Here is an 11,831-nt window from a genome sequence, read left to right as displayed (position 1 = left end):
TTTGGAAGGCTTGAATGTTGGTTGGTGAAGGTTTCTGGATGGTTGTTTGAAGTTAAAACTCACTGAAACTCAAAACACGATGTTCTATTTTTGAAGCTTTAGGTGAAAAGTTCAACAGGGGTTTGAGGGGCTTGAGAGCTTGGTTTTATGATGGAACACCTTCCTCTATTTATAGGGAACGTGTGTGGATGGTTTTGGAGGGAGAATGAAGTGGTTTGGTTCAGATTGGTAAGTGTCTCGAAGCATGCTTGGGATTGACTTAGGGAACAATGAAAAAAATATGGTCTGAGCATGTTTGCACCATAGACAAGTTGGTTTTGGTCCCTTGCATTGATTTGGAACAACCAAGGGAATTGAAATGGTCTGCATCAAGATTTGGTTTTTGCCATTTTAGGAAAATCAGAATTTGCACATGGGGTCGAGTTTTCTGATTTATGAGGTTTCCATGCCCAAGTTGAATTCCAATCATGTCACACTATGATATACAATGTATTAGGGGACCATTGGGATCAAGTTGAAAGGGTTTGGAGACTTGGTGCATCCAATTGCAAAATCTGACTGAGGTGCATCTGGTTTGTGCACCATGGCAAGTAAACAACTTTGAACCAAGGCCAAATAAAATTGGCTCGTGTATTTTGTCTCAATTTTGGGACAATTGTTCCTTGCCATGATCTTAATTTAATGCAAAAAGAACCAAGTAAAAAGGGTTTGTGGTTTGGAAATGGCAATGTATCAAAGTAGTGGTCATGACACGATTTTAGGGCATGGTGGACAAGTTGGACCAGCTTAGCCAACAACAAAATTAAACCCCTTCCTCAATGAATTAGATCTTGGACCTTGAAACAAAGTTAGATAGGAAGTTATCTAGGACATTTGGCTCGAAGTGGAATTCAAAAATCTTGAGAAATGAAAAAGTGATGGTCTTTGGAACTTCCCATAGGCCATTCTTGCCAAAATGTGACCAACCAACATGACCTAATTTGGTGATTTTAGATTTCATGATTCTCAAGACACAATTATGGATGTTTTGAGTTCATATGATCATATCATGATGCAAAATGAAGTTTGGACCTTTGTGGAATGATTTTAGGTCAAATTGGTGGGTGGATCCAGTCATGGAAAGTTGAAAAATCATGTATGAACCAACTACTTGTAACATGGATTGAATGGATGTTTAAATGGGAGATTTTGATTGTAATGGTCATGAAATGATGTTTATTGAATTATAGGGTGATTAGATGGTCCAAAATGAGCAATGTCAATGATCAAGGGATCCTCATACTAGGGTTTCTTGAGCCACAAGTTTCATCAAGAACCAAGGCCAAATGGATCAGGGTTTGAGATATAAGGATCAAATTGAGATGTTTAAAGGTGTAGGGCATGAATAAACTTTTGTATTTGAGGTGTCCTTAATGGAATTATTAATATCTATGGTGAACCAGGACTTGTACAAGCCAAATGAGGGTCAAGAACTAGGGTTTGGTCTTTGGGTGACCAGATGAATCTTGAAACATCTTCAAAGGGGACTCACCACCCAAATTGGGTTTGGGGAGTGAGTTAGATGTCTTGAGTGATCCTCCAAGTTGTATGAGATGCTTTAAAATGAGACTAGGGTTAAGGTGTCTTGGGAACACCTCAACATGACTTGAGGATCTTGAGGCTTTGTAGATGAATCTCATGCATTGGGCTAGTGGATTATTATGGTTATTAAGTACACATGCAAATGAGATGATATGTGTGGGATGTATTCTTAGGGTTTAAGGCTTAACAAGATGATATGAGTAGAACAAATTTTAGGGTATGACAGCTTCCCCTATTTAATCTTCTCGGACCTAAAGGTATAGGTAGCAATGACTTCCAATACATTAATGGTAGGAGTGGATTAAATACTATTAGGAGTAACCGGAAATTTGCTTTGCTAAGGATGATGGTGTATGAATTAATTTGTGGGGGATTATGCATGGTTATGATGATTATGCATATAATGTGATGTATGCAATTTTAAGTATCTTTTGATGTTAAAAACCTCAAGAAGACTGAGGGAAGAAACTCCGCTAGGGAATGAAAATCTCGGGAAAGAGAGAAAGGTCGACTGCCCCTAGCAACGGCTGGGGAGAAAAAGAAGGTAATTCCTACCAATGACTGGAGTACCTAAATCTAGTGGGAAAAGATAGATTCAGCGATGATTCCTAACAATGGCTAGAATACCTGACATCTACTAGGGGTCAACCACGTGAATTCAACGATGATTCTTAGCGATGGCCAAAATATCTGACTCAGCGGAGAATAATCAACTAGGTTCAGTGATGATTCCTAGCAATAGTTGGAATACATGACTCTGTTGGAGAGAAAACATAGGGTACGATGATGGTTCTTAGCAACGATTAGAATACCCGACTCTGTGGGGGAAAGAAGTCATTCAATGACGATTCTCATTGACGGTTGGAATGCTGACTCGACTGGGATAAACTTCTCAAGGAGGCACAATGACAATTCTGAGTGACGACTAGAATACCTGACTCTGCTGAGGAAAATACAGAAGTTCATTGATGATTCCTAACAATGGCTGGAATACCTGGCATCTATTGGGGAAGGAAAATACTAGTTTAGTGATGATTCCTAGCAACGACTAGAAATACTTGACTCGTGCTGGAGAAAAAACAACTAGTTCAATGATGATTCCTAGCAACGACTAGAAATACCTGACTTAGCTGGGGAGAATAGCATATTAGTGACAATTCCTTGCAAATATTGGAATACCTTAATCTTGATGGGGGAAGAAATTCCAAGATGATGTCTAGCTACGACTATGAATATCTGACTCGGATTGGGGAATGAGCCTAAAATACCTCAGGTTTAATAAAAAGGGAGAGTTCAATGACGATTCATAACAACGACTAAGAATACCCAACTCTGCGGAGATGAGTGAAAATATGGTGATGACTCTTTGGGGATTGAAGAAGTACAATGATGATTCTTAACAACGGTTAAGAATACCTGACTCTTTTAGGGAAATTTGAAACAAAAGTGTTTAGTGATGATTCATAGCAATGGCTAAGAATACCAGACTCTTCTTTGGGAGACATTGAAGTTGACTCTGTTGAGGGGGAATGTCGGTGAATCAATTGAGTATAAGTTTTCAAAAGATACTTATGATATGATGTTATGTATGTAAGATGTCGATGCATGTTCGGGATGCTGCATGGGAATTATGCAAATGCAAGGTTTGCAAGTTGTGCCAAGTATGATTGACTTGAAAAGAAAATTGGGGGAAGTGTATTGACTTTCCGGTACTTGAAAAAATGGAAATTCTGATATATAAGCAAGCACTAGGTGCAATGGCTGAGGATTTTTGCCGAGGAAGAAACTGGTTTAGCCAAGTCCACAGGACTGAGTGGCGCTTCCAGGCTGGGGGTACCAAACTTGTTTTTGGTTACCTTGATATGCTTTGAAAGAGAAGTAATTCGGTGTTGTGTTCCCTTAAAGTTTTTTTTCTCTGAAAAAAGATGTTTTTATCAAGAAATTTTCCAATGTGATATCATTTTTTAGAAAATATCACATTTCGCACACAAAGCAGGAAAAATAAAATGTTGAACATATATGAGGGAACTGATTCTATTGATAAATGGCCCCCTAAATGGGTGATTTTGTACAAAGAAAGAAATTCCTAAAAGAGGGGATTGCGAAAAGAAAATGAAAAACTAAAATGGCAATGAAATATCTCGAATTTCCACCAAATTCCAACTCTGTTATAGTCTCCATGCCTTTGGTCGTCCTTTGATCTTGTTTTCAGAAGGAGAGTGACTGGATTGACTTGTCGGGGAAGCATTGAAATGATTCGCTGAGGAGTGAAGAAAGATTCTCTGCGGGATGCAACCTCTCGCTTTTGTTAAATGCCTAATTTTTGCCTAGACCGCCCTTTCGGGTTTTCAGTCTACCGGGATACCCATTTTTGAATAAGTCGCCCTTTTGGGTTTTCAACTTATCGGGATTTTATTTTTCAAGCGTAGTATTTTTTACTGCATTGGTATCCACGAGGGATGGAAGATCTTCACCACCCACAGTTGCAAGGATCAAGGCTCCTCCAAAGAAGACCTTACTTACAATGTAAGAGCCTTCATAATTGGGCATCCATTTGCCCCTTGGATCGGTGTGAATGGGCAGAATCTTCTTCAATACAAGGCCTCCATCTTTGAGGTTGTGGGGGAAGACCTTTTTATCATGTGCCATCTTGATGCGCTTTTGGTAAAGTTGGCTGTGGCAGATGGCTGACAAGTGTTTCCCATCAATGAGGTTCAACTGGTCAAATCTGGCTTGCACCCACTCGGCTTCATCAAGCTTGACATTAGTCAAAATCCTTAAGGAAGGAATCTTTACTTCAACAGGCAGGACTGCATCCATACCATACACGATAGAGAAGGGAGTTATCCTAGTGGAAGTACGTACTAAGGTACGATAGCCATGTAATGTGAACTTGAGCATTTCGTTCCAATCTTTGTAGGTTTCCACCATCTTTTGTGCGATCTTCTTAATGTTTTTGTTATCTTCCTCGACAACACCATTCATCTTGGGCCTATAAGATGATGAGTTATGGTGGTCAACTTTGAAGCTTCGACATAACTCTTTCATCATCTTGTTATTGCGGTTAGATCCATTATCAGTAATGATCTTGTTGGGGACCCCATAACGATAAATGATTTATTTCCTTATGAACAGAGCCACCACTTATCTTATAATGTTGGCAGATGAGACCGTTTCCACCCACTCTGTGAAATAGTCAATGGCTACAAGGATGAAACGGTGTACATTCGAGGCAGTTGGCTATATGCGTCAGTTCACATCAATGCCCACATGGCAAAAGTCCAAGGAGGTGTTAAGACATTGAGTGGCATTGGCGGCACATGGATCTTGTTGGTGTATCTCTGAAATTTATGGCATGTTTGGACGTGGCAGTGACAATCAACCTTCATAGTCATCCAATAATAATCGGCCCTCAAGATTTTTTCACCATGGTGTGTCCACTAGTGTGTGTCCCAAAGGATCCTTCATGTATTTCCATTATATTTTGGTTTGCTTCTTGCTTGTTCACACATATTAGCAAAACCTTATCATAATTTCGCTTGTACAATACCCCTCCACTTAAGAAGAACTTGAATGACACTTTACTAAGATACTTCTTGTCGGTGATGGATGCATTCTTAGGGTATTCTTGGCACTCTAAGAATCTCATTATGTCATAGAACCAACGATAACCGTCGACTTCATCTTTGGCCGCCAAAAAGTAAGCATGTTCGTCCAAGTAGTCGAGGTGAAAGGATGGTGCTTTATTCTTACATTTGACCTTAAACATGGATGACAAAGTTGCCAATGCGTCGGCCAATTGATTCTCCTCTTGGGGGATGTGATTGAATGTAATCTTGTCAAAGTATGGGATCAATTTCAAGACATGCTCCTTGTAAAGGATGAGCTTGTGATCTCTAGTGTCCCGATCTCCTTTGACTTGGCTAATAACCAAAGCTTAATCTCTATAGACTTCAAGGATTTTGATCCTAAGATCAATTTTGGCTTCAATGTCGAAGATACATGCCTCGTACTCTTCCATATTGTTTGTACATTCAAAATACAACCTTGTGGTGAAGGGGAGGTGGAAACCAGTCGAGGAGGTAATAACGGCCCCAATGCCATTTCCATGAGCGTTAGAAGCTACATCAAAAACCAAGGTCCATCGGGATCCAGGCTTGGGTCCTTCCTCAGGGCCAAGAATGTTGTAGTCTCTGATGAGCATGATGACCTCGTCGGGGAACTCAAACAGCATAGACTGGTAGTCTTCCAAAGGCCGATGTGCAAGATAGTCAGATAATACGCTCCCTTTGATGGAATTTTGAGTGACATGTTAGATGTCGTACTCGGTTAAAGCCATTTTCCAACGGGCTACTCTATCGGTTAGAGCAGACTTCTCGAAGATATATTTAACAGGATCCATCTTGGAGATTAGCATCATCGTATGAGTAAGAATGTATTGTCTTAAGCGTTTGGCAACCCAAGTTAGTGCACAACAAGTCTTTTCAAGCATTTAATACCTACTCTTGTAATCAGTGAACTTCTTGCTCAAGTAGTATATCGCGTGTTCCTTCCTACCAGTCTCGTCATGTTGGCCGAGGATGCATCCCATGGATCTTTCAAGGACGGTGAGGTACATGATTAATAGTCTGCCAAACACAAGAGGCATCAAAATATGAGGTTCTTGCAAGTACTCCTTGATCTTCTCGAAAGCTCTTTGGAAATCTTCGTTCCAAATAATGACTTAATCCTTTCGAATAAGTTTGAAGATCGGCTCACAAGTGGCCGTAAGGTGAGATATGAATCTAGAAATGTAGTTCAATCTACCTAGAAATCCTCAGGCTTCCTTTTCGGTTTTGGGCGAAGGCATAACTTGTATGGCCTTCACTTTTTCAGGATCTACCTCAATGCCACGTTGGCTGGTGATAAAACCTAGCAATTTACTGGATTTTACCCAAAACATGCATTTATTGGGATTAAGCCTCAATTTGAACTTTCTTAGCCTCTCAAACAACTTTTCTAGATTGACAAGGTGTTCCTCCTAGTTTTGAGATTTGGCTATCATATCGTCCAAGTAGACCTCAATCTCTCTATAAATAATGTCATGAAAGAGTGTGACCATGACTCGTGGTATGTCGTGCCTACATTCTTTAATCCAAAAGGCACGACATTGTAGCAGAAGGTTCCCTATGGGGTTATGAAATTAGTTTTATCCATGTCTTCTTGATGCATTAGGATCTGGTTGTAACCGGATAAACCATTTATAAATAAGAAAACATATAACTGAGCGGTGTTGTCCACTAGCACATCAATGTGGGTAGTGGAAAGTCGTCTTTGGGGCTTGCTCTATTCAGATCTCTATAATCTACGCACATTCTTACTTTGTTGTCCTTCTTGGGCAAGGGCACAATGTTGGCAATCCATTGGGGATAATTGGATATTGTAAGAAAACTAGCGTTGAGATGTTTTTGTACCTCTTCCTTGATCTTCATAGCCATGTTAGGACGAGTCCTTCGTAGATTTTGCTTTATGGGAGGGAAATATTCTCTAAGCGGCAGATGATGGACCATGATATCAGTATCAAGGTCGGGCATGTCTTGGTATGACCATGCAAACACATCCATGTAATCCTTTAAGAGCTTGATCAGCTTTTCCTTGACCTCTTTTTGTAAAGCTGAGCCTACTCTGAGTTCCTTGGCTTCTTCGTTTGTCCCAAGGTTGACCACTTCAATAGATTCTTCATGCGGCTAGATGACCGTTGACTCTTGCTTGAGCAGCCTTGCTAATTCTTCTGGGAGCTCGTGATCTTCATCATAATCCTCGTCGGCTTGATTAATAGGGTTATCAAAGTCATATGAGACTATAACAAAATTGACATTGGTAGATGTCGAGGGTGATCTGCACGATTTAGAGTTCATGCTTTTATTGATATGTAAGAAAGACATATGATTTGAAAAAGAATTTTTAAGAAAAATAATATTTCCATTTGTTTTGAAAAGTGAAGATAAATAAATGAAACACAATGATCACAAAATTGAATGCGAAACGTGGATTTTTTAATCAATGATGATAAAAAAAAAGGAAACTAATTAAGGCCCTACAAATGGTTCCTTCATGCCTTGGGCACGACATGGGTTCTTTTGATTAAAAAGGGAAAACAACAAGGTAAATTACATCTTAATCATGGTTACTTCAGGTACTTCCATCACAGTCTATTTGGTGGCACCCATTCCTTTGGTCTCCATGAAGATCAATCTGGCATCTTCTTCCTCGACATCTTTCAAATCACAAACATGACTGATCGATCACCATCTCTACTGTATTTTCATCACTTATTCGACAAGAAGCCAAGGATTTTGGAATACTTTTTTTGCATTATGTTACCTTTCAAGTTTGTTTTTATTTTTGTAAGTTAGTTGAGCTTTCTATCAATTTTTTGTTTTATTTCATGTTTTCGAAAGTTTATGCTTTGGTTGTCTGCTTTTATTTCCTCCAGGTACAAGTAGAAGACCCAATTAACTCAGTGCACGATAGTAGAGAAATCTGGCATTTGAGGAAGGAGATTACTCAATTACAGGAGGTGTGACACGGCCACCCGTATCACCTGACACAGGTCGTGTCAAGATGAAGGCAAAGAAAGCTGCAAGAGATGGCCAAGACAGAGGTGTGACACGGCCACCCGTGTCAGCCCATTTGAGAGTGAAACAGAAGATAATGGCAAGGTAGGGGCCTGACACGGCCATCCGTGTCAGCCCAGGCGCAAAATATTCCAATTTTGGGATTTTACCTCGGCTTTAGCAGCAAGGATGTTTTGGGGATTTCCAACCATTGCCAAGGGATTTTTACTATTTTAAAAGAGTTTCTACGAGGGAATAAATGACACTTTGGAGCGAGGAGAAAACAGAGCACAGAGAATTGTCAGACGATTGAGAATTACAGAGATCAAGGAATTCGGAGAGCGGAAAATTTTCATGAGCGGAAGCAATTAAAGATCCAAGTCATCCAATTACTTGTAATGTCTAGTTTTTATCTTGAGTCTGTTTTGAACAATATGAGTAGTTAAACCTTGAAATGCTATGGGGATGTCTCTAATTTATATTTGTAATGACTTTGAGTTTGCAATTGCATTGACAATATTATTTTTCATAATTACGGTAATCTTTTGGCGTGTTTAATGCTTTCTCTTTCGGACCAATTGAGATTGTTGTATGGTTATCAATTAGGTTGGACCGCCATTGATAATGTTTTCATAAGATTACTCTATAGTAAATATCGCCTAGGACTAGGGATACCATGTATGAACCAGAGGATCCTTGATATAATAAGGCTTAATTTCACCAGCAATTTCCTATGGACATAGAAAATACCCTTGAGAACTGGTAGTAGTTAATTAATATTTGTTGATCCAATATTGACTCAGAATTATTACAGGGACAAATTATACACCTTCCTTGGCATGTTACTTTTTCCTTGAAACCCTTAATTTTACAGTGTTTATTTTATTTTCCCTTATTTTAATAAGTTTGAATTAAAAACTCCAACACTTGTTTTTGTTTAATTGAACGATAATTTGAATCCGATATTAACGCGCAGTCCTTGAGATCGACATTCGGGGAATTTCCTCTTTATTACTGCAAAAGGCAAAATAGTGCACTTGCTATTTTTCCGATCAAGGTTTTGGCTCCGTTGCCGGGGACTGCCAAAATATAGAGTTTAATTTTAGTTCAATTGAATTTTTTTTGCTCTGCAATAAAATTATTTTTCTGTCATTTATATAATTTCATTCACTAATCTGCTTATGCGAGGAGATCCCTCAGCTCAATTTATTTTTGACATAGAAATTGAGAGAACCCTTCACTAGAGACTCATACATGCTAGATTGAATTCCAAATAAGAAGTTCCCTCAGATCATTCAGATTCAAATTCAGAAAAAGAAACTAAGGCTGAAGTTCCTCCAGTTCCACCTCCACCTCCAAAAAGTCTCATTGGTGATTATGGAGGTGCAAATGCATCGGTTAGTAGATTAACAATTGTCAACCAACTGGTGAATGTGACTAATTTTCAACTGCATCCCAGCATAATCAATCAACTTGAAAGCAAACCTTTCACCAAAAAGGTAAATGAAGATGCAAACAAGCACTTGCAGAGATTTCTGACCATGAGTACTACTTTGAAAATTGATGGTCATATTTACGAAGCAAAGAAGTTAAGAATGTTCTAATTGACTTTAGCTGAAGAGGCAGAAGAATGGTTCTATTCTCTCCCAGTAGGCAGTATTACATCATGGGAAGAGATGGAAACTGCTTTCTTAAATGAGTATTTTCCAGCATTGGTATTTCTGAGAAAAATGTATGAAATCTTGAACTTCAAACAAAAAGAGGGTGAGTCTTTAGGAGATGCCTACAAAAGATTCAAAATGGTTTTGGTAGCTTGCCCCATTCATAATATGGACCAGACTGAACAAATGCAGATGTTTGTTAATGGGCTAAAAATAAAGACAAAACAGTTGATTGATACAGCAGTCAGTGGCTCAACAAATTTCTCAACAGCCATCGATATTAAAGAGATCATTGAAGTGATAACTGCAAATGAGCATCTAGAATTATATGATAGGTGTATAAGCAAACCTGAAGGAGTCACTGATCTAAAACTGGAAGCTAATAAAATCCGTTTGGAAGATACAGTCGTTGCTGAAGTAGAAAAGAAATTGAAAGTTATGAATATAGGTACTCAACAGGTAGCTCAAGTTCAACCTGCTCAGACCATCACTTATGAAATCTGTAATGGACCTCACCACATTGTGTATTGCTTTGCAACTCCTTAAAAAATTGAAGAGATAAAATTCTTGAAGCAAAATAATCCTTACTCTAACACTTACAATTCAGGTTAGAAGAATCATCCAAACTTCTCATGGAAATATCAGAGAGGGAATGTTCCACAACAGGGTCAAGGTCAATATCAGACTCAATATCAGCAACAACAACAGCAACAAGCTCCTAAGAAGGCAGACTGGAGATTTCCATTGAAAAATTGGTCGCTCACAATATTCAGTTCTAAGAGGAGACTAGAGACAATCAGAAGAACACCACTGCCTCGATAAAAAATCTTGAAGTTCAGATGGGTCAGATAGCACAACAGTTAGCCTCAAATTCTCAAGCTCCAGGTACCTTGCCTAGTGGTACAATGACAAATCCCCGTGAGCATAATAATGTTAACAGTGTAGTGACCAGAAGTGGTAAGCCTACCGAGGAACCAGAAGAAAATAGTGCAGAAGAAGATGGGTTATTGGAAGTCGATTTAGAAATCAAAGAAACAAAGAAAACAGAGGAGGAGGTTATAATAATGCCTATGAAGGAGAAAGCAAAAGCTGTCAAGCCAATCATCAAACTCCTTATCCTCCGAGACAAAAGAAGAAAGACCAACATGAAAAGAATTTTGAGAAGTTTTTAGAAATGTTTAAGAAACTTGAGATAAACATTCCACTTTCGGAATCTCTAGAGCAGATGCCAATATATGCCAAATTCATGAAAGACATCATCGCCAAAAAGCGCTCCACAAATGTGGACCCAATCATCCCCACTGAAACTTGCAGTGTTATTTTCCAAGGTATGAAAATTCATGTGAAAAAGAAATATAGAGGTTCTATTACTATTCCTTGCACTATTGGTGATCGAAAATTCAAGAAGTCTCTGATTGATTTGGGAGCTAGTGTGAGTTTGATGTCACTACCCATTTATACAAAATTGGGCCTTGGCACCGTTCAAGACACTAGGATGACCCTTCAGTTTGTTGATCGCTCAGTTAGGCGATCATATGGAATTGTGTAAGATGTTCTGGTAAAGATAGATAAATTTGTATTTCTAGTTGACTTTGTCATTCTTAAAATGCCTGAAGATGAGGAGATACCTCTCATATTAGGCAGGCCCTTTTTAGAAACAAGACGGTGTATAATAGACATAGAGGAAGGAACAATGACCCTCAAAGTCTATGACGAAGAATTGAAAATTGATGTTCAAAACACTATGCAATACAAATATGATGTTGGGATGAGTCACACTGTAGAGGTAATAGATCAAGTGATTGCTCAAGAAATTGAAATGAAAACACCTCAGTTACCGTTAGAACGTGTTTTGAGCTTGTCATTTTTTGAAAGTGATGAAGACGAGAGAGAGTTATAAGTGCTAACCCTGATAGAAGTACAACCTCAGTGGATTAGATCTAAACCACACCGGTGGGAAAATTTAAAACCACCACAACCATCAGAAAATACC

General features: G+C 38.8%; 1 protein-coding gene across 1 annotated transcript; it reads left to right on the top strand.

The window, feature by feature from the left end:
* Positions 1-11,012: 11,012 nt before the first annotated feature.
* On the top strand, positions 11,013-11,387 carry LOC127104347 (uncharacterized). Its single transcript, XM_051041530.1, has one exon. It carries the CDS (start codon positions 11,013-11,015, stop codon positions 11,385-11,387), a length of 375 nt encoding a protein of 124 aa, XP_050897487.1.
* The last annotated feature ends 444 nt before the right edge of the window (positions 11,388-11,831 follow it).

This window comes from Lathyrus oleraceus, chromosome 7 (genome assembly GCF_024323335.1).
Source record: "Lathyrus oleraceus cultivar Zhongwan6 chromosome 7, CAAS_Psat_ZW6_1.0, whole genome shotgun sequence".
NCBI lineage: Eukaryota > Viridiplantae > Streptophyta > Magnoliopsida > Fabales > Fabaceae > Lathyrus > Lathyrus oleraceus.
Note: the sequence above shows the minus strand (reverse complement) of the source record. Positions and strands in the feature narration are given on the sequence as shown.